Consider the following 22,278-nt stretch of genomic DNA (forward strand, 5'->3'; position numbering starts at 1 on the left):
CGGCACATTTCTTCATTCCTCAGACGTTCTCTGACGGTGCTGCCACCTAGTCCAGACACACCAGGAATCTGCCATTCCACTCCTCACTCTCTTCAGTGCGCTACAATATAGGACCTCAGAGAATTTTTGTTCCAAATGTCAGTGTGGACCACAGTACAGAAACTAAAGAGGACAGAAGAAGGACTGAACAAGTGAAGCAAATCAGATGTTAGTCATCTCACCTGCTGAAGTAGAGTCAAGAGTGATTGGACCTGCACAGGCGCAGTTGTTGTGTTGTGTGTATTTTTACCGGGTTGAATAAAATATTGAGTTGGATTGTTGTGCTGTTGCATCAACACTTGTTTGCGTTGGGGTTGCATTTGTCCTTGTTTTTAAAGGTCCAGAGATGAGGTCTTTTATCGCTTTTATTTAAAAGGAGACACATGAGTGGTCACGTAGTGTTGAGGAGATATAATTTAAGGACCATTTCCTGTTCCTGTGCATCGCAGACATCAGAAAATGGTTGTTTGAACCCTTACGATTAAAACCCATTTATTAGAAAATTCTTGTTATTTTTTATTTAAAAAAAAAAAAAAATGTCAGATCTGGTCTCTGTTTTAAAATGAGTGTCAAAAGACAATGAACAGTAGTGATAATTTATCCATAGTGGATGAACATGCACAATACATTCATTTTTGCCAGCACACCTCACAATATCACTCTGATTGCTAGCAAAGCATATTTCTTAATAAACCTTTTCTTCATTTTCATTTCATTTGAAAAAAAAATAAAAGAAAAATTCCAGTGAGTACAAGGATCCGGACCATGGAAGCTGTGACATCTTAAAAGCAAAGTGGCTTGTCCGCCTCTCATAACTGCATTAGTGTGTTTTAGCTTGGACAGCAAGGTTTGCAGGATGACGGCAGACCCAGAAATTAGGTTTTGTGTTTATAAAAATATTAGCAAACATTTTCCTCGATACAATAACACAATCATTCAAGTTAAAAAGGCTGCCGATATGATTTGTAGTTGAAAAAAAAAAAAAAAAAAAAAAGCAACCAAAGATTTAAAATACCCACCGTTGCCATTGTTCATTTTCCATAAACATTTAACATTAAAAGCAGACATGTTGTCCTGACTGGACAGTCACCAGTCCCTCTCGTGAGGCTCTCGGAACGGTATCCCTAACAGATCGAAGACGTCCTTCTCCATGGGGGTTGTGAGCGCCGTGCCGCCGTGCACCTTGACGCTTCCCCGGCGCACCACGTTCTGGTTCAGTGAGTGCTCCGACAGGCTCATGTTTTTCGTCTTGGCCAGGGCCCTCATGGAGCGGTTGAAGTGCGCCGAGCCGGTGAAGTACGTGAGCGCGCAGGCCAGCTCGTCGTAGGGCACCACGATGATGTCTAGCCGGCGGTGGCGCCGGCCGGACCCCGGCAGCCGGCACACACCCATGTACTTCTTCTGCTCGCCGTTCTCCTCATGGCTGACGAGGTCGTCGGTCAGGAAACCTAGATAGATAGATAGATAGATAGATAGATAGATAGATAGATAGATGGATAGATAGATTTTTATTGGAATTGCACAGGCCGCAAGGTCTGCTGTTATCATAAATAAAATAAAATAAAATATCAAAAAATAAGATAAAACGTATGAAGAGATGCATTCACAAAACAACAGTGCAAATATAACAAGAAAATAAATGGCAATAATAAAAAGTGCCCTTAGTTATCGTAATTGTCCTGATGGTAATGAGTGTACGACCATGAATGACAGATATGTGTGAATGTTCCAATTCACTTTTGTCTGTGGATGTTAAAGGTGCTTGATGTCTGTGTGTGATAGAAGAAAGGGGTGGAAGTGTTTGCGTGAGTTCAGTGTGGCGACTACTTGAGTGAAGAAGCTGTTCCTGAATCTTTCGGCCCTGGTTTTGATTGACCCGCAGCGTCTGCCAAAGAGTGCGCACGAGTTGCCGAGCTCCACCCGAGAGCGACAGCGAGGGGAGGCATCAAAGAAAAGACAGGAGCTCACCGCTGTCGTGGAGAGTCTGCAGCACTTTGCCGAAGACGCCCTTGTGCGACTTGCCGTCGGGATGCGAGATGAGCACGTCCACGTCGCCGCACGTGGCCTTCCCCCGGCGGTAGGAGCCGCAAGCCATCACCACCAGACGAGGATCGATGGCCAGCACGGCATCCTTCACCTGCACATCACAGAAGTCCCAAGAGTGATGGGGCTGATTTTCACTTTGGCTTCCCAACAAGGCGGTGGATTGGGAAGTGAGCTTTTAATGTGTTTCCTTCCAAAATTCAGAGAGGTTGGCTTGCCGAGGCACAGCACTTTATTTTGACAAGCCCGAGGGAGAACAGATGCTTTACGCATTGGTCTAATGTGTGCTCACTATCTGGCAGCGGCGGAGGACAGAGGAGAGCAAAGTAACAAAGTCTGAAGAGTCCTCGCTCGCCCTGTGCCCAGCACTCTGGTGTAAACAGGTATCTGGCTAGCGTGCGATACAGGAACTTTTAGGAGGTCGTTTTCCCCCCTCAGGTATGTCTTTTTTTAGAGAACCCCTGCTTTTCCCATCAACAAGCAGTGCGGGGGGAGGCTGACACAAACCTTTTTGCAAACTCGCAGCCTTCTTTTTGCATATTTCTGTGAGTTTTTTTCTCATTGACTGTCCCAACTCATCACGAATATGTACAAACAATTTAGTTGTTCCATGGCTGAAACTTAGAGAAGAAAATGTGTCAAAATAAAGATCCATTACCACCGCCTCGATTGCCGCCGCTTCGTCTCGGGGCATTCGGTCAAGAAAGTCATCGTAGTGCTTGAGTCCTATCTTCTGGGTGGCGTTGAGGTGCGCCTTTGTGCGGATGTCCTCCAGTGTGCGAAATCCCTGCAGGAAGAGAAACTTCAATAAAACACTGAAGGGACACAAAAGAAAATTGGCAAAGAAAACAGTCGTGTCACAGACAAGAGAGTGTCAATCTTAAAGTCTATCTACCTAATATCCAATGCGCAAGAAGGAGAAGATGATAGAAAGTGCAAAAATTTAAAATAAAACAACATGACGTTGCACGACTTTCTGCTTACTGATGCAGGTTTTTGATTAATGCCTCACCTGCTGGTACCACAGATGTGCCGTTTTCGCTCCTGCGCCCCAGATGTTGGTAAAAAGCTCCAGCACTGGTACTTCCTCGCCGATGTGATCCAGCTTTCGCAGATGGCCGCTTTCCATGATCTCATCAATCTTGTCCGCCATGCGTTTTCCTATCCCGGGGATTTGACAAGCTTCCTGAAGCAATTCAGGAAGAAAACAATCCCCATCACACGGTGGAATGAAAAGAATCTATCATCCAAGAATGATAACTTCTATTTGTCCAGCAACCCCTCTTATTCGTCTAGCACTGGTATATCAATATGACTTTACCTGGTAGGATGTTACAGGCTTGTGGTAACTCTTCAGCGTATTTACAGCCTTGGAATAACTCAGAGCCCTCCACCTGTCCCCCTGGTGAGTGTAGGCCTTGGCTAGCACCTCCAGTTTGTCTGTGATGTGCTTGTTGAAGTTACTGGTTTTGGACTGAGAGGACTGGGCGCACACCCACTTCCCCGGCACCACGTTCTGAGCAGCAGGAGCAGGGCTGGGGCCAGCAGTCTCCTCTTTGGGGGATTGGCCATTGATGAGCGCCTGCAGGTCATCCTGAGAAACCCTGTCATCATCTCTGTGAACTTCCTCTTGGTGTTCCGGTAGCACCTGGCAGCAGAATGGAATGAAAAAAGCATGAATGTCAATTTCACCGAGGACAAACATCAGCTCTGGGACACTTACCTCTTCTGCGGCCTTGTCTTGTGTGCTCTGATCAGAAACCACCTGTACTGGTCTTTCTGCCTGCTCTGAAGGCCTGCTGTGTGGTAGCTCTTCTGGAAGATCTTTGTGTTCTGCTTCAGGTTGCCTAAAAAGAAAGAACGGTTTGAGATGAGTTGAAATGCTGATCATTCTCACTCAGCAAAGCACTTGAAGCTATTAATCCTTTCACCTGCTGGGTGGCAGAAGGGAGTGCTCATCAACATCCAACAGTCTCTTCTGACTGATGCACAGGCTCAGCCACGTGCATTTCACCAGATGGACTCCAGAGGGCATGCAATCCACTTTTAGAAGACGCAGAGCCCTGTCCAAGTCCATGTTGTCATCCACAACCACATGAGTGACACTGGGCGACAGCACACTCTCCATCTCTCCCCCGTTCTTCCGGATTTGTTGTTGGAAGATCTGGTACCTGGCGTTTCCGATCCCAGCTGGCAGGATGCAAACCGTGACCTTGTTAAAAGTGTCTCCTGGGACAAAAAGGGATGCAGTGTTAGAATGAGCAAATGAGTGGTTGGCATCACAATATTGTGTGTCTTCCAACTGAACTGGATGCCAGTCTTCTATAATATAATTCAAACAGATTAATCTGAAAGATTCTCTTATTAAACTAAATACTCTCTCAGAAAGATTAAAGAGTTTCCCCAACAAAATTCTATACAATTGCTTTGAGGGCCTGCCACCTAGTTCTAGTTCAACATATCAGGTGATTGCCGTGAATGCCATGATTGAAAAGGTTTAAAAGAAACACTTAAGAATTTTTAGTCAACCCCTGGTAGGTAATGTAACAACCTGTAATGTCACATTCATCCGACTTTTTCTTGACCGGCGGGGCATCCTTTCCGTTTAGGACTTTGGCTCTTTTTACTTTGGGAAAGGCCTTCATGATCCCGTGACGGGGCTCCATCTTGGCCCGTGACGTGGAGCAGACCTGTCAAAAAAAAAAAAATACACACAAATCCAGTGGCAGGTTGCGATCCACTCGCTCCAACAGAACAAAATAATCACATCCCCACGGGGTTAGAGGAAGGAGGTGATTCACTCTGAGCGGTCGCTACAATTATACTATCTGCACTGCTGGGACTTGACTACAGCTATAATAGCAATAAATTATTTATCTACCAGTTATTGGGGAAAGTCAGAACAATGCGGCGAGGCTTGAATACATTGGGCTGTATTCAACTCACATTTGGAACAAAAGTTTAGCGAGAAAACGCTACAATTAACTTGTAAACAAACATACTTGGGTCAGCGTTTTCTTTTTAGCTTGCTAATGCTAACAACAAAACAGTGTATAGTGGGTATTTGAAGGGTACTTTCCAATACGTGTATTTAAAAACACCTCATACCAATCAAATTGCGCTCCAACGTAAACCTTGATTTTAATCATGCTGAAATATTTTGACAATTACCTCTGCTCATTCGAAGCCTTTTTCTGAAACGTTCATAAACACCGATGTCATATGTTTTACTTCCGGGTTGATTGTTGTCTATTTTTTCCCTACTGATTTCATATTTAATTTAAATATTAAAACATCTTTTCTGCAAACACTGAATATTATCGTTGCAATTATCATTATTAATTCTGTGATTTTTATTTTATTTATTTTTTTGTTCGTGCAAGTTATCCATTGTCGTCGCTGTGGTAACCCTTTGTATCCGGAAGTGCCCCCAGACTAGAGGGATATCGCAAGGATGTCTGTGCAGAGCTGGATTGATGTCTTAAAATCATCGAAGAAAACAGCTTTGATACACGATGGTAAGTGGAGAAAACACATCAGCCTGGTGTTATGCTAACTTTCTTAACTAGTCGATTTGGACTTGTGTTTTTACGTTAACACAACGAGCAACGTTAGCATTCGAGCTAGGGCTAAAAGAAGTTGGCAACAAGCTAGTGTCACCATGCGGGATTCTGCAAAGTACAGTTCAACATGTATTCATTCATTTATTTATTTATTTATTTATTTTACCAATTCTGTCGGTAGGAAAAAGAAAGATCCACTACCTTTTCTCAGATGGAAAAGAAATGGCGGAAGAATATGACATGAAAACGGACGAGCTCATTGGTGAGTTGCAGGTGTAATACTTTGCCTATGTATGCATTTATATTTGGATATAACCGGCTGACTTTTTTCTTTTCTTGAAAAATATATATTTTCAGTCAGAAGGTGGCGCAATAAAAACTCATTTGGAGCTCAGGGTCAGTGGGAGTTGGAGGTCGGTGACCCTATGACAGGACCTGGTGCTCCACCTGAGCCTGAGGTGATCAGAGAAAACTTTTCCAATGTGAGTTTTCTAAGACCTCCTGGGGTTCGAGTTTTAATGATTGATCATTGAACCAATCCCACTGGATGCTTTTGTCGGTTCACCTCAGAGTTCCATACTTGTAGAAATTGACTGATTCTCTGTCTCCATAGCCTGTGTTTACACGTAAAGATACAAAGACCAGCTTCCAGTGGAGAATCCGCAACCTCCCGTATCCCAGAGATGTATTCAGCGTATCTGTAGAGCCATCTGAGCGATGCGTCATAATTAGAACGTCGAACAAGAAGTAAACTTGCTTTGCGATAACGCACTCCCCCATATTCCAATGTATGCAATTCTCAATATTCCTCGATAGAGGGCACTGTTTACAATACATTTGTCCATACAATGTCTTCCAGGTATTATAAAAAGTTCAGTGTTGTTGACTTGGATCGCTGTCTGCTGCCCCTGGACGGCACTGCCCTCAGCTTCACTCACGCCAACAACACTTTGATTGTCAGCGTAAGTTTTGCTCAATAGGGAAAAATGAACATGAATTTACACTGCTAACAATGCTAAAAAAAGAGATGTCTTCTGGCATGCTGAGAGGCTGATTGTTTTATGTAGCCACCCAAACAACACCCATTGTCTTTAAATCACCAAAATCAAAAAAACAATATTGTAGGCACAAATCTTATCTAATATATGATCTTAAAACTCTTTAAAAAAAAGTATTTATGCAAAAATGTAAAAAAAAAAAAAAAAACCAAAGAAAAAACGATATGCACCATATATATTTATATACATCATCTTCTATTGTTTTAGTCCATATTCTTGTTTTTGACAAAAAAAAAAGAAAACCCAAGAAGAACAATATAATATTATGTACTATCTCAGCCTCGTTCCAAGATTAAATCCATTTTGCTCTCTGTTTTCTTTGTCTTGCCCTTTCAGCAACGCAAGCACATTGAGGGATTTGCGGGAGGGAGACGAGGAGAATGTGCAAGTAAATCTTTGTCTTCTTTCTCTCCTCCAGTACAAGAAGCCCAAGGAGATCTTAACCCTTGAGCAGGAGCTACTGAAGGAGCTGAAGAAACTCAAGGGGACTGGCGAGGGGGACGCCGACTGCAAAACGCAGTGAATTCTGACTGTGGGAGCCAGAGGAACCGTCTGTGTTGCATCTCAAACAGAGCTGAGCCGCGTCATTTTCCTGTCACCGCTCTCGAGTCTCCGGTCGATGCCTTCATTAGCGAGACGCCTCCCCGACGGCAAGACGCTCCTAATCGGCGCTCATCTCACATAGTTGTGATAATATTTGCACTATTTGTCTGATTCAAACATGATAAATAAAATGTTTTGTTTTGGTTTTTTTTTTAAAGGAATTTTCTTTTAAACTAGAAGTGATATGTTGCAACAGGTGATTTTCTTTCAAAGAGCAATATTGTCAGTTCAGCTCAAAATCATGGTGGATAAATTTAATGCTTTGCTCCAAAGCATCTATTTTGTAAACCGACTGGGGGAGCGATTTTGATTGGGGTCACCTAACCCGCCACCCGCCTAGTATTGATGTCCTTGTAACACACTCAAAACACACAATGGCTCATGCCTGTTCGTTCCGGGGTTACTGTTACGGACACATCCCATTTGTGTCAACTGAATGCCCTCATGTTCCTCGTATGTATGCAGCGGGCCACCCTGAAAGTCATTACTTGAAGTCTGGTGCGGGAGCAGGAGGTCCCTTTACAACAGACCCTGCGGCTCAAAGTTCACCGACACAGGTTAGACGCAGTTGCAACTGTTGCTGTTTTTTTTTTTTTTTTTAAATTTTTATTATTTGTTCTTTTTCTTTCTTCCCATTGTCATGTGACAAAGAAGTTTAATGCATTTCTTAAATTTTATTTTTTGGATTTCCAAGTTTATTTGCAAAAATTGTTGTCGGAGAAAAGAAATATGCAACCATATGCTTGGCTCATTTTATTCAAGAAGTGTTATGTGATGAAGCCGTCCTGTCAGATATACATGAAGAGTGGATTCAAGTCCACTCTGTGCAGCTTCAGCAGAGACAATGACATTTAAATACACATTTTTTTCAAACCTTGCAATTCCTTGCATTTTTTTTTACCAACTCATCCAAACCCAGAGAGCAAGTGTGAGAAGCCGAGACAAAACCACAAATCCCTCTCGCTATTGTGCTCCGACTCGGGGAAAGAATGGGCGTGCAAAGAAAAAAAAAAAAAAAACACTTGCAACCCTGCGTGTCCAGTGGTTTTGCTTACTTTTTTTCACGAGGGACTTTCCTTTTCATGCGCTAAAATATTGATCCAACACAGTTTTCTTCATAAGAGGGCTGAGCTGCGGCGTTGACGTGTACATACTAAGTTGACTTGGCCGAGCCAAATCCTCTGTCCTGAAGCCTGAATAACGCTGATGCACCATCAGTTTATTTGGATTCTTCAAAAGTTTGAGCTGCCGCTGAAATGAAATGAAAAACAAAGAAAGAGTGAACAATCGAGCATGCAGCTCGTGCAGTGTGAGAGCGGCCGAGTGGCTGTGTTCAGGGTCTTCCCCTGTCGTTTGGCCTCTGACGGTCATGCTCAACTGCCTCTGGGAAGAGGGTTTCTTTTCTGCCTCCCCTTTCATTGCGAACGCCTCTTCCCAGCCATTCCCCCTCTTTCAGCCGATGCCACATTTTGCCACACAGGCCCTGGTGCTTTTTGCTGCAGCCCCTCTCAAACCCCCCTGCCCCCCAGCCCTTTACCCCTCCCCTGTGTGACTGGCTTCTTTTTGATAACTGACCCCTCCTCGTGTTATTATTCGAACCCACTATTGTATAACATGCCCTTTTATATGAGGTTCGACAAAGGGCCCATTTGATCAGAGGGTTACGGTGCGCGATCGTGAGAAATGCAACTACATGGTGGTAACCTTTGTTTGGGCCAAAATGGTGGGCTGACCTCATCGCTTTTAATGCATAGCTTGGGCCATTCAGGCCCAAGTCTCACTTGCTGAGCACATTGAATTCGGTAGCCTGTCACAGATATTGCCCCTCAGTTATCTGGGTCTCCAGCTTGAGGAAGAAAAACAACCAGTTTTTTTTTTTTTTTTTTGGGGGGTGGGGGGGGTTCCAGTGACGACGTATGCTCGCTTTCCATCCCAAAACAACCACGGTAAGAAGAGCCAAGCAGCCGGTGATTATTTAGTGGTTTTAATATACGCTCTACAATAAATATTCTGACCATTTGACATCATTTACATTTTTTACAGTAAAAATATTTTCATAAATGTAAAAAAAAATAAAAAGATGGTTAAAACTCTCCAAATTTGCCTCCTCCTAGTGGGAATCAATTGAGGCTCAGATGCCATCGAACCAAAAAGAAAAGGAAAATCCACAGATAGCTGCCGCATCTAGAGCTTTATTCGTACTTGCTTCTATTTTTTTTAAACATTCGTTTTGCTGTGCTGGCTAACTTCTAACCCCAAGGTCTCCTCCTCTCGACGCCCTCCGCTGATTTAATGAGTACAAAACTCCTGCTAAAGTTTGCCTGAATTTGATGTCACTATAGCATATTAGGTGTTTACATACAATCCGGGACACAGAATTTTTTTTTTTTTTAAAGTGGAAAAAGATCCCAACAAAAAGAGGCCAGAAGGTGTCCGGGGCACTTGGCTGCGAGAGTTACTTTCTCTCGGGGGAGTCCCTCCCCCCGTTTCTTTATTTCCTCTCTCTCTGGTATAGTGGTTTGTCCATGGTCCCCCCCCCCCCCCCCCCCCCCAACACAGTGGCTGTGTTCAGCCGTCAGCGGCCGCCCGAGCGCAGCTGATGGGGAAATTTAGTCCGCTTGCTCAGAGGGTGAACGGGAACGGCGAGCGGGAGCGCGTCAAAGGGCCTCTTCTCGCCCAGCAAGTGGCCCCTGGGCAGGCGCTTCATGAAGTGGGCCTCTCGCTGGTGCTGTTTGGTCTTGGAGGCCTTCCTGGGGCGGCCCTTGCGCGTGAAGGCCATGTACCAGCCCTCGTACTTGGCGTTCTGGAGAGCCGTGTAGTTGTTCTCCAGGACAATCTCGGTGAAAATGCAGTCTTTGCCTCGTCCTTTCCGCTGGGTGGGGGAGGAAAGAGAGACACAGAAATTTATGGGAGCAACTATCTGAAAATGAGAAGATCACATCATAGAAACATCTTTTCTTTTTCAATACCTTTCCTTGTCTTTTGCATATTTTTTCCCTCTAGCTTTATTGGCATTTCAACATTTTTCGCACTGATTTTACACAACATTTAGATTTTGAGCTGTCACGCCGGTCATTTGGAGCAAGTTACCTTGCCGATCAGCTTCCCCCTCTTGTTCATGCAGATGTAATATCCCGTTTTCACCCCTTTGATGCGAATGCGGCTCCCGAAAGAGTCCGTCTCCACCTCCAGTTTAGCTACAAAAACAGAGCGTTGACAGTGAGATGACATTCTGCCCGGCTGCAGATTACATAGCAATTACATGTGTGCGAGACAAATGCTCTCACTACACTGTCCAGAACTTTGAAATGATCCATCATGTGCACTGAACAACTCAATGAACTGCACCTGCAAAAATTGTATTTAAAAAAAAAGAAGAAAAAAAAAAGAAAAAATCCACGCAAACACTAATAATGCGTGACGGCATGTGTTCGTTTGCTTGCGTTATCCAGCGCCCTCCTCCAAATAACGCACGCAGGCCTCATCACCCTGCACTGCGTGGTGGTAATTATCAGGATTCCAGGCGCTTGTGGACTGCTGGGGATGAAGGAGAGGGACACTGCTGCGGTCAGCGGCACAGCCACCGAGCACAGAGCGTGTGGTCAGATTTGGGCCGCGGCACAAGAGTGACACCCACTTAGGATGTGAGGCCAAAGTGTGCATGACTAACTCTTTCTGTCCCTCTCTGTGCACAAGTGTGTGTGTGTGTGTGTGTGTGTGTGTGTGTGTGTGTGTGTGTGTGTGTGAGTGTGAGACAAAGACAAAGGAGCTCACAGGAGAGGCGAGGGCAGGAAAAGGTATAAAGTGAAGATGATGGCTGGCTTCTCGCTGCTCCTTATAAATTGAGTCATACGGTGCAGTGAAAATTCCTCGTTAAAGAAAAAAAGAAAGAAAAGAGAGCAGCCGGCCAGGCGCTGAGCAGTGAACTGACACTGGTGGCTGCAGGGACCCACAGGAATCCCTCAGTGCCGGGAACGACCGCACCCTGGAAGTTAAAGACGGTTCCTCGGCTGCCAGGGAAGCGAAACACAAGGCAGGCCCCGACTGAGCTGCATCGCAGCAGGTGTCGCAGATGACGCCATAAATTATCTCAAATCACAAATGATGATGACCACCACTGCTTCTTGGAGCTCTGATATCTTCTTAAGAGCTTCAAAAGAACTTTGTCCTTGTCATTTACACGCTCTGAAATATAAAAGACACTATTTCACTGCACAAAAAAAACGTTTTTCATGGACCGATTGGGTTGCTGGACCTTTGCAAAAAAAAAAAGTTATTACATTTTATTTAACCACACACTTACAAGTATCATGTCTCAGGTCTGCGAAATGCATAGGAAGCTCTATGTAAGTTAGTCTCGCGATATTTAGGATGTAAGTGTTTTTTGTTTCGTTTTTTACTTTAATCCGGCAGCGGAATTGCTGTTTTTTTTTTCATGCACCGTGCAGCCTTTGTGCGCGCAGCTCTCTGCTCACCGTGCACCGCACCGTCGTCCCCGTTGGCGTTCACCCTCTTGTTGGCCAGGACCTGGACGTGTTTCCCGCTGGTGCGACTGTACAGCTGGTAGGTGCGCGTCAAGCGGCGGCTCATCCGGTCCGACAGGCGGCTCTGCTCGGTGACATGGTGCCTGAAGTTGGGAGGAGACTGCACCGTGTGCTGCGGGAGCGAGATATGGGAAACACATGTCAACTGCCGGACGCGAATTGCTTTTTAATGTAAGAAGGATTTGTTTTCTTTTTTCTTCCTTAAAAAAAAAAAAAAAAAGACCCTTTCAAATCAAAGAGGACTGAAAATATGCGAAAGGCTCGCCAGTCGCACAGCCGAGGCCCGGAGCGCGCAGTTCATCATGTCATTCATCACTCATTTGCTGCGTGTCCAATGGACCTATGTCCAATTTGTTTGTTGGAGATGCTTTCACGGACCCTCGGGAAAATATATTCCTCCTTTTCTTCTTTCGTCCCCCCCCTTTAAAAATACCTGTTGATCTTTCACCCCCGGCCTTGATTATTCCCGCTTTTCTCGAGCCACATGTGTTTTAACGATCACTTCTCCCTTTTTTTTTTTAATGCCGTCTGCCTTTTTCCAAATGTTTGAATTGTTGCCAATTGCCGCGGAGCTCGTAATAAAATGTTTTCATTGTTATTGCAGCCTGTCGCAGATGTTCGAGTGAAGCTCGGCAGCGGCGACATACCTGCTCACTTTCACATGCTTAATGATGGGGATTTATCGCCATGTGATTTTGTTTTTCGCCCCCCCCCCCCTCCCATAAACAGTGGAAGTTACGAGTTACCTGTGCGTAAAAGCAGAGCGCCGTGAACTGAATTAACCTGGAGGAAGAGGAGAAAAGGGGAGATTTATGAGGATCCAACCTGTTGCCTCATGGCTTCCACTCATGCGATCGTCTTGACAGTCTTTTTTTTTTTTTTTTTTTTTTTAATTATTAATTTATTGTCTACTTACAGATAGCCTAACCTCGATGTTCTCAGCCTCATCTTGTAATAGTTCAAATATTGCTTCATGAATACTCCACTGGGTCGGCGCTGGAAGCTCTCTGAAATGAAGTGTCTCCTGGTTGGGCTTGTAGAGGGATTGATTTTCACCTCAGATCCATCCACCGGCCGCTGCTCGTCACGGAATCAAAAATCCTGAACCAGTCCGGGTCCAGTGCTGCGGCTTTCCAGTCAAGGAGGGAGGGGGGGGAAAGTCCAGAAGTTGTGGATGTGACGCGGTGCCGGTGTCACACGGAGACCCCCATCAGCCCCTCACTCTCCTAGCGAGGAAAGCAGCGATTAACCTTTCAAGTGTGAATAAAAGCCTCGGCTCCCCGAGCAGTGGCGTCTTTTAACAAGTTTTACGCAGCGATCTTTTTACGCATCGGCTGCCTGTCGCGCGCTGACAGTTTCACCTTTTGAAAAAACAAAACATATGGATGAATCCGTTCAAAGAAAACATTCTGAAAGGATCCCACAGGAAGACTTGACTTGTGTGTTTTCTCTCTCCGTCTCTCACGCGTGGTCGCGGCGAGGATGCTGTAGCTGTCCCATACAGTCAAAGTCCAACGTCAACCTCCCTTCCTGCACGTGCGTACGTGTGCGTGTTTCTTGCGGTCGCCCCCGGTCCGCACAGCCAGCTGCATCTGTCTCCCTCTACATTTAAATACTTTAACTTGCACGAAAGTCAATATCCTCGACGAGAGCAGGCGGGGCTTTTTTAGCAGGAGCCAATTTGAAAGTGAACACTTATTAAAACCCTTCTCTCTCCCTCCCACCCCCTCAACCCCTCCACCCCCCCTTTTTTTTTCTCTCTCGCAGGTCCATGAACACAATCTTCATGGACAAGTTGAATTTATTTATAGGGCAACCTTTTTGGGGGGAGTGTGTGGGGTACAAATACATCAAAGCGCAAGTTTAAGACTTCCAAACACGATTGCAGCGTGTTTTATTCAACGCCTGCATTTTTATTCACAGTCATACACATTAATCTTGCTTGTGCACATGTCACGACGGAACTGTCTTTTGTTCTTGTAAAATCGCTGAGCTCTCTCTCGGCTTTTCTATAGGCAGAAACAACCAGTTGGGGGGTAGAGGGGGGGCATAAAAAAAATCCCTGGCATGTACTTAAGAAAATCTACAGTTACATTAACTTATTCCCCGACTGCAGGTTAGAGGTTGTTTGGTGGTCCCTCAGGACGGACCCCGATGTTCTTTTTCATCCTATACATATGTAAGTAATATGTATTCCATGTGAACACATGACACAGAATGGTTTCCACAGAACATCTGAAGCCCTCTGCCGTGGCTACAAGCGCTCTCCTGCTCACAATCATTCGTCCACAGCTCTTCACCGTCCTCTCTTGTGTCCGGCTCCCTACTTCTTTTTTTTTTTGTGCGTGTGTTCTGGAAGCATGGCTTCATCCACTACATCATGCAGTCATGTCGCAGTTATTCTCTGTGACAACAAAGCTGCAGGCCTGCCTTAAAGGATGTAAAAAAGGGGGGGCAGGACACTTTGAACTCTGGCTGTCGGTAACAACCCCCTAAACTTTGATTGATTGGTTTCAAATTCAAGTTTCCCAAACTGAAGAACCTTTTAGAACATCTTCTGATCATGTGTATTGAGGTGAAACAGCTGTTTTTCCTTCTTTTCTTCTTCTTCTTTTTTTTTTGAGGGATTCCAGTGATCATTTCCCTCCACCTGCTACGCTGTGTTTTTCCCTGACGTAAAGACAAAATAACTCCTTCAGTTTTTAGCGCTGTCAGGCAAATGCATTAAGTTTGCAGTTGATTGAAGTCCACAGGCTTGAAAAAAAGAAAAAGAATGAGATATGGATGCAGCCCTGCAGTAAATGTTAAATTCAGCTCCACCTAGAACCCCCTCCCTGTGTGTGCAGATGAAATAAACATTAGGGATGTTATTCGCATACTTTACAGGATTAAAAAAAAAAATGTTACTAAAGCTGAACACATTCTGGTAGAAAACGGAGGGACCTTCTTGCCGTAAATCACGAATGTATCCTCATGACTCCACGAGTGAAGGAAATTTAGGGCTACATCGATGCCGGCGCACACACACGTTCAATCAAAAGTGGCTACACACAGGCCGAGGTATAAGTTTACTGGCTGCAAGACCGTAATTGGATTATTGCTCTAATGAGGCAAAACCAATTTTTTTGGACATGCACTTGTGAGTGTTTTGTAACGCGCGGCCCGTGTGTGCTCTCCGCACCAAAAAAAAAAAAAAAGAAGAAAATCATGGGAAACTTCTGCCCTCATCACACGCCACAGCTGCACAAAAACTATATCATATATATAAAATCGTGCGAGTTTGGTCCGTGTCTTAGCCATAAATCAGCCATTTCAGCCAATGCAGGGGATTTTTAAAAGGTGGGGAGGGGGCGAAAATGGACCTGCCTTATTAGCTCCGGTGGGAGCCCTGCAACAGGAGATCTTGCCACATGGAACAATTCAGCTTTGTTCCTTCTTGTTTTGAGGCCGACGAGGCGGCCGGTCGGCCGTCCAGCGGCGACACTCGCACACATCCAGAACCGTTTGGAGCCAGATTTACGGAGGCCACACATGCAAGCTCATCAGACGTGCACGTTTGACCGTCTGAGATCTCGGCACAGGTTGTGTCTCGAATTGGGGGTTGGTACTGGGGTGGGGGGTGGATTCCTGTTTATTCTCACCTTCTCATGGACAGAAGTCAAAGCCCACATTTTTCACATGACATTTCTACCTTTCTTACTATGAATACATACATATATATATATATGTATATATATATATATATATATATATATATATATATATATATATATATATATATATATATACACATAAGTTTTGCTGCAGGCCAAAGCTCAAATCATCAAGTCAAATGTGCTCCCTGCAAACTTCATTACAAGTCAGTAATGCTCGGCGCTAACTGGGCCAATGAATCAAGCCGGTCCCCCTCCCTCCCCCTGAAAATGCTCCGAGCTGTTGACATTCCCACCTCGGCGAGACGTCCCAGCGCCTGGAAGAGCGTTGACTCTCTATTCCTGCGCGGGGACGGCTTTTATCCTCCGCCATTCTTGCTTGCCAGCCTGCTTCCGCGTGTTTACTCTTGTCACGTCCTTGGCTCGGCCCAGACCAGACAATGACACAAGTCCTGCGTCTCCTCCTGCGAGCAGAGCTGACGATTTCCCACATTCTTTGGCGATAGTGGAGCACAAAACAACCAGTGGGAAGACTCTGTGCACATTTACAAAAAAAGAGGATATAATTGCGATTACTGCTCAGTGTTAAACAGTTTGTCAGTTTTGCTGCCTACACATAGAAGTCGAGTTGTTAATACTTTTTACTTCAATGTGTCTTTCAATCAATATATATTCTATCATCACCCCTATTGCACAACTGTATTTCTAACCCTGTTTCAACCCATTTATACTTTATTTTCAATTCTCAATAAAGAAATGAATAAATCCTTTCTTAGATCAATATCATCGACACATATCGACATTTTCTGCCTGGCAACCTCAAAGTTTTTCCAGGAGACTCAGCGGTGCACTCGGCCAAGTCACAGTTTGCACATAAAACTCAGTTTAAAAAAAACACCCTGCAATGTGGTTATAAGCTTTGGTGTTTTTTATGTGCTAGAGGAATGACTTATAAGGTGTTGATTAGTGAGCATAAAGGGTTTGCTGGAGGGCCTTTTTCACACTGGCCATGGGTTTGCAATTAACACCCGCCAATCCGGTAGAAAGACAGAGTGATTTGTGTCAGGCCTCGTTGCAAATTGACCCACAAATGTTGCTCGTTTGACTCGGACACTTGACGAGGAGCAGAGCCAGGCCTCTCTCTCTCTCTCTCTCTCTCTTTCTCTCTCTCTCTTCCTCCCTCTGTCCCTCTCTCTCTCTTTCTCTCCCTCCCTCTCTCTCTCTCTCTCTCTCTCTCGCTGCGCTCACAAAAGCAGACGCGCCCCACCCCCTCACCACCAGTCAAGACTTCATCCCCCGCAAGACGTGGATGTGAGCATTTCCAACCTTGATAAGAGGATGAAGCATTGCCCTCCTGCAGCCGCAGGTGAAAAAAGAAAAGAAAACACCATAAAAGTAAATGATGGCGACGGCAATCAGGTGAACTTTGCGAGTGTGATACCAGCACGCGGCATCCAGACGATGCTCTCGGCAAGGAAGCAATAAAGTTGTATTCCCAATATGTCAAGTGGTCTCGTCGGTGTTCCGAGATACGATGTGGCTCTTGCCCTGAAAGGTCCCACGTTGTGTAAAAATTCATTTCCGCAGTGTTTTAGGACAGCAGTGCGAGTTCCCAGCCTGTCAGTGAAACTCCCCAGGAATGAGAAAAGCCCATCCTGTACTCCTTTTGCTTGAACACAGTTTTGGAACTCAGCCCTTTGTGATGTCACAATGTGCACTGATACCTAGCCGATGTCTCTCCCACATCAGTAACTATGGTGCTGGCGATGACATGGGTTTTTTCCCCATTTATGTTTCCAGTATGTCGTAATATCTTCGCCTACTTCTGTTTTTCGGTGCAAGAGGCTCCGCAGCCATTTAACTTTGGAACTGAAGTCACAAATCATCTTTTATAAACCTGCCTGAGTTTACACACTTTGCCGATTTTACTCTTGAGTCGAGCTGGTACCCTGCTACTACAATATTAAACAAATACTTTTTAAAAAGAGAGAGAAGAAGAACATTGGTTAGAAAAAGTGTCTCTCTTTTGGTTCGTGTCCGACTTAGCATCCAATACTACAGGCAGCCACTAGGAGGTGAGTGACACTATTTCATGTTTTGTTTTGTTTTTTTTATTACAGTCTACAGTTTTTTTTTACAGTCAGTTTACTCTTGACTACTTCATTTTACATAACCCTCAAAATGCAGAGAACACTGAGTCCCGTCCAGCGCTGCACGCAGCCTACTCGTCTGTCCGACTTCACAACAGCTACTTCCAATTTAGGAGCAACTCTGTCTCTCAGACATTGAGTGACAGCCGGTTAAGGTGTCCTGTCAGGCAGGTTGGGATAAAATTCTCCAGGCTGCACATGAAAGGTTTCTTTTTCTTCGCCTTCCTCCCCCCGTGCTGAACCGGGCCGCGATCAAAAGCCGTCATTTTTATTCCCAATTTTTTACATACCTAACTGTCTGTCTGCTGCCTCACTCCCCGAGATCCTCCAGCGACCTGCTTCTCCTGCCTCTTAATGAGTTTGAGGAGAGCTTGAAACGGGGCCAACTTTTGCCCCCAGATCCCGATTCTTTTTCGCCTCTTCTCCTCGTCTCCCCCCGTTGCTGCTTTTCTCATTAGGATCGTGAGTCGGCTAACTGGAGCAAAGGGCCCTGGGTATATCGGCAAATGAGGGCCAGAAAAGCAGCAATCAGCGGCCGGAGCGAAAGAGAGAATCAGAGACGAGATATCTTCTGGCGGTGATGCACCTCGGCCGTTCCTTGGGGGAGGCGGCACCGAAGGCCTGAGAAAGGCCTCGGCCTGCCGCTCAGCGATAGGTCAAGCTAGTGAAAGACATATAAAAAAGAAAACATACTTTTACACATGGACAAAAAGTGGATTTTTTTTTAAAAAGGAAAGCGGTGCGATGAGATGTTGTGATTGTTACTGTCAGCAGCCTTGAACCTCAAACCTCAGCAGCTTCTCCAGGGGTAGAAACCCTCCTGTCGTCGACCTGTGTTGTAATTACGCACCGCCTCTTTGTTGCAACAAGGTCAACCACACAAAGCGCCTGACCGCAGTGCACGCCAGTCAGCCAGCCAGTCAGCCAGCCAGCCCGCGCGCCGCTCACCTTCCCGCTGGAGAAGAGAGTGTGTGCTGCGCTGGAGAAGAGAAGTGCGACTGAAGACAGTAGAAAATGGCCAAATCCTAAAGCCGGTGACAAACAGCTGCATTTTGAATTGGTCTCAAAAATGTTTTAAAAGCCAACGATATGAAAGTGGATACGTGTCCTTTTTTGTCCAAAGGAGAAGAAAGAAAAAAAAAGAAACTCGACATGGAACTTCAATCTAATGTTTAAAATAGTCCATTGTCCATTGTCTGCTCCACTCCACGCTCGCAGGCGACCTGCTAACATTAAAGACTTTGAAATGAGCTCTGCTGGAAAATTACGAGCTGTTTTCCTACTTTGCCACTTGCTTTATCTCCATCCTCCTTCATTCCTCCAGTGGTGTGTGACCTCTGGCACCTCTTCAGTGAACCTTTGTTAAGCCGTTAGAGTGGTTATATTTCTTGAAAGATCTGACGTTGAATCAATGTTCACTTTTTCTTTAATTCACAACTCCTCATGGACCATGGTTAATTATCATCCAAAACCCTGGGTTTGCAGAGGGGCCTGTTTTTATCAGAATAAATGTCGAGGATATTAACGCTACATCTGCATTTGGAACATAAAGGTCCAATGCAACAAGTGCTCTGACACACTAATTAAACAAATCGTCCAGTTTAAGATTCTTTAAACTGACCGAGAGTCGCATGTAAATCTTGTCTGGAAGCATCGTTGGCCATTCCAGCCCATAAGTAATTGGCCTTCAACAATCGGAGGAACAGTCTTTGCTGGATGTTTCGGTGGCGAAGCCTGAGAGGCCAGACTGAGATGGTTTGGAGGGAAGATATCTGGGTAGAAGGAGGCTGAGGTTGGAACTGGAAGGCCAGAGGCCTGGAGGAGGATTTTTTTTTGTTTTGCTGATTGATTCATCTCTTTATTTCAGTGTCAAACCCCATGATTGGTGCCTAACCATCATGGGCTTATTAGATATTGATCAATACATTTGTCATATAATATCAGCACAAATACCTCCACAGTAGCCGCGTGACTACAGAACAAAGCAAAACATAACCCAACCTATAAAAATAGGGACAGATACCAATAAAAAGGAGGAGGAAGAGGAAGAGGAAGAAAGACGATTTATGGATGAAGTGACAGAGGACGTTAAGTTTAGTTGGTGTGAGAGAAGAAGGATGCAGTGGATTGGAGGGTAAGACGGAGGCAGATGATTGGTTGAATGACTGAAGCAACACAAACCAGAAGAAAACACTGATGAACGGTGAGCAACCGGCTGACAGACTCACTGACTAACTCAGTGCCTGGTTTCTCTGTGTGCAGATGAGGTTCCTGGTGACACCTGCGTCCACCACTGGGAGTCGAGCCGCCTCCGGGCCGACGTCTCTCCGTGTGGCTCCGTGTATTTCTAAGAGTCGTCACGTCAGAGTGTTATTATTAACTGCGCAGCGACTCTGCGGTTAAAATGAGGGAACCATTAGCGAGGCAGTGTGTGTGCAGTTCGGCTGGGTCACAGGGGCGATGTTTTGGTGCTGTGTGTGTGGGTGGGTGTGTGTGTGTGTGTGTGTGTGTGTGTGTGTGTGCGCGCGTGCGTGGAGGCGCCTGAGAAAACGGTTACTGTGGGAAAGTTTGGAAAGAGGAGTCAAAGTTCTCGCCACCAAATGACGTTTCTGAAGGTACTTACTCATGTTTGCGCGGCGCGGAGAGCTCCGAGGACTTTTTAACTGGATGAAACGACTGTCTGGGAACGACCCTGCATGCGTGCTGAAGTGATTAAGGGGACCCAAATGCGCTCGCAAAAGAAAAAAAAGGTGGCCCGTGGTGGCGGCAGCGGCAGCGGCGCTAAATGAGCACCTCTGTTGAAGCCCTTAAGCGCTTTGACACGGTAGCGGCTTCACTCCCGTGTGTCGGCTGCGATTGACTCGGCCACTCAGCGGAGAGACTCCGTGGCTTTGAGGGGGCCGAAGAAGAAGAAGAAGAAGAAGAAGAAGAAGAAGAAGAAGAAGAAGAAGAAGAAGAAGAAGATGCAGGACGGTGCATTGCGTGGCAGTGAGTTTGAAAAGCTGCAAAGTTGTGTTTGGCTTTGGTGGCAACTTCCATTTGTCCGCCTGTCCATCCGTCCGCTCGCTGCACTGTTTCGAGCCCCCCGCCGTCTCCCCGAATGGAGCGTGATTTACTGTCTTGTAAACACATAGGAAGTAGCATTGGAAAACGGTTTAACAAAGTCAATAAAAGCAGACATCATTCCTGGTACCAGGATAGGGGTGGGGGCCGGGGTTGAGGCGGGTGAGGATGAGGGGGGGATGTTCTCCTCCACCTCTTCCTCCTCCTCCTCTTCACCCCTATGTCTTCTCCCTCCTGTTGGCAGTGGTCATCTCCATGTTTGTTGCCACATCCTGTCCTCCTGTCGTCGTCTTCAAGATCCCGTCTCCGTATTCCAGTGCCCCCCGACACCCCTCCACCAAACCTCATTTTTTCCCCCGCCTTTACCCCCCCCTTTACAAAAAAGAAAAGAGAAAAAGAAAAAGGAATCATTGGCTGGGCAGTGGACAGCCGGAGCAATGGCTTTACCAGACCTACCTGCGGGGCTGCTGCGGGCGGCTCTTTCATCTGGGGCTCTGGAGAAAGAAGCCCCCTCCCCTCCTCTACCTCCCCCAGCCACTCAACCACTCACCCACCCACCCACTCACCCACCTCCCCGGCCCTGAAACAGCTGTGTAGACCTGGGAGTGAGAGGGGCCGTGAAAAACACACAGAAAGAAAAGGGAGGGAAATTCACTGGCCCTCTGGGAATTGTACCTCGCCGAACTTCTCCCGCTTTTTTCCTTCCTTCTTCTTCTTCTCCTCCTTGCCTCCTCCTCTTCGCCTTCTTGCTCTCTCCATTTCTTTATCTCCCCCAGATTGCTCCTCCACGATCTGCACGAGGCCCAAGATCCTCCGTCCCAGTCTGTCTTTCAACTCCTTGTCTTCGTTCTCCTGCTGTCTGCTCCAAACTGAGATTTTACGCATTTACTAACCGTCAAGTGCCCAGGAATTAAATTTGTCCCAACATTGCACCTGTTCCATTAAGTTTTGTAGCTAAACGATCCAAAGAGTCCTCGCTCTCAGGAGTATGGGAGTGTAAGCAGCGCGTTAGCCAGCTTGCTAAAGTTAAGCCCGTTAATATGAACGCGGCTCCAATCCGAAAGGCTACAGTAGATTATTTTGGTATACGTTGATGACACCACTGATTTGTCTGTTGCTTTCTCCTGCTTGAGTCCTTGCCCCTGCTGGACTTCAGTGGGTATTTATTTTAACCCACTGAAAACTGCAGATTGGTTTATGTGGATTGGAAAATGAAACACAAATGTTTGTGGATTTAAATGGATGGCATTTCATTTTTGAGTTGACTCTCCCTAGAAGCTTGATTATTTCTGCGTCTTTCACACGCTCCACTTTTAACTCCACCACATCAAAATGCATGAGGTCCAAACAGAGTTCCTGGGCGTCAAACTCAGGAGCGACGCCAAGCCATCTGCGAGAAATGTCGTCCGGGAAATGAAATGTTAATTTGTAATCTCACCCGTTTACTACTCACCCCTATGCAGACCCCCTCGGCGGAAGGCTCTGGTGACATTTTCAAATCCAAGTAACAGTTCCAGAGTTTCATGGAGGGAGACTGGCTTTTTTTCTGCTTGCGTGTCCGA

General features: G+C 45.7%; 3 protein-coding genes across 4 annotated transcripts; 1 reads left to right on the plus strand and 2 right to left on the minus strand.

The window, feature by feature from the left end:
* Positions 1-570: 570 nt before the first annotated feature.
* On the minus strand, positions 571-5,336 carry poll (polymerase (DNA directed), lambda). The gene is made up of 9 exons (XM_076038659.1): positions 5,254-5,336; positions 4,634-4,772; positions 4,014-4,311; positions 3,806-3,929; positions 3,404-3,730; positions 3,095-3,268; positions 2,741-2,869; positions 2,008-2,176; positions 571-1,487 (listed from the first exon to the last, which is right to left on the minus strand). Exons 2-9 carry the CDS (start codon positions 4,746-4,748, stop codon positions 1,126-1,128), a joined length of 1,698 nt encoding a protein of 565 aa, XP_075894774.1. The 5' UTR covers positions 4,749-4,772; positions 5,254-5,336; the 3' UTR covers positions 571-1,125.
* On the plus strand, positions 4,533-7,449 carry dpcd (deleted in primary ciliary dyskinesia homolog (mouse)). 2 transcript variants are annotated; one of them, XM_076038672.1, is made up of 7 exons: positions 4,533-4,620; positions 5,466-5,600; positions 5,827-5,907; positions 6,003-6,127; positions 6,259-6,392; positions 6,505-6,607; positions 7,122-7,449. In XM_076038672.1, the coding sequence occupies exons 2-7, from the start codon at positions 5,537-5,539 to the stop codon at positions 7,224-7,226; spliced, it is 612 nt and encodes a 203-aa protein (XP_075894787.1). In that variant the 5' UTR covers positions 4,533-4,620; positions 5,466-5,536; the 3' UTR covers positions 7,227-7,449. The 2 variants fall into 2 exon arrangements, with proteins under 2 accessions (XP_075894787.1, XP_075894795.1); XM_076038680.1 differs by lacking the exon at positions 4,533-4,620 and adding an exon at positions 4,770-4,874.
* Positions 7,450-9,879: 2,430 nt separating this feature from the next.
* On the minus strand, positions 9,880-13,490 carry fgf8b (fibroblast growth factor 8b). Its single transcript, XM_076041217.1, has 5 exons — positions 12,767-13,490; positions 12,597-12,633; positions 11,782-11,962; positions 10,397-10,503; positions 9,880-10,178 (listed from the first exon to the last, which is right to left on the minus strand). Exons 1-5 carry the CDS (start codon positions 12,823-12,825, stop codon positions 9,882-9,884), a joined length of 681 nt encoding a protein of 226 aa, XP_075897332.1. The 5' UTR covers positions 12,826-13,490; the 3' UTR covers positions 9,880-9,881.
* Between the last annotated feature and the right edge of the window lie 8,788 nt (positions 13,491-22,278).

This window comes from Nelusetta ayraudi, unplaced genomic scaffold, assembly GCF_046127955.1.
Source record: "Nelusetta ayraudi isolate G7.1 ecotype Tasmania unplaced genomic scaffold, CSIRO-AGI_Nayr_v1 ptg000004l, whole genome shotgun sequence".
NCBI lineage: Eukaryota > Metazoa > Chordata > Actinopteri > Tetraodontiformes > Monacanthidae > Nelusetta > Nelusetta ayraudi.

Excerpts from the sequence above, each read along its gene's own strand:
- poll (XM_076038659.1), bottom strand. The coding sequence starts at position 4,748 with ATGGAGCCCCGTCACGGGATCATGAAGGCCTTTCCCAAAGTAAAAAGA. Across the intron at positions 4,312-4,633 it reads GGATGAATGTGACATTACAG|GAGACACTTTTAACAAGGTC; the intron begins GTTGTTACATTA and ends TTTTTGTCCCAG. Across the intron at positions 2,870-3,094 it reads CACATCTGTGGTACCAGCAG|GGATTTCGCACACTGGAGGA; the intron begins GTGAGGCATTAA and ends CTCTTCCTGCAG.
- fgf8b (XM_076041217.1), bottom strand. The coding sequence starts at position 12,825 with ATGAAGCAATATTTGAACTATTACAAGATGAGGCTGAGAACATCGAGG. Across the intron at positions 12,634-12,766 it reads ACATCGAGGTTAGGCTATCT|GTTAATTCAGTTCACGGCGC; the intron begins GTAAGTAGACAA and ends CTCTTCCTCCAG. Across the intron at positions 10,504-11,781 it reads GGACGACGGTGCGGTGCACG|CTAAACTGGAGGTGGAGACG; the intron begins GTGAGCAGAGAG and ends CTGTTTTTGTAG.
- dpcd (XM_076038672.1), top strand. The coding sequence starts at position 5,537 with ATGTCTGTGCAGAGCTGGATTGATGTCTTAAAATCATCGAAGAAAACA. Across the intron at positions 6,128-6,258 it reads TCAGAGAAAACTTTTCCAAT|CCTGTGTTTACACGTAAAGA; the intron begins GTGAGTTTTCTA and ends CTGTCTCCATAG. Across the intron at positions 6,393-6,504 it reads ATTAGAACGTCGAACAAGAA|GTATTATAAAAAGTTCAGTG; the intron begins GTAAACTTGCTT and ends AATGTCTTCCAG.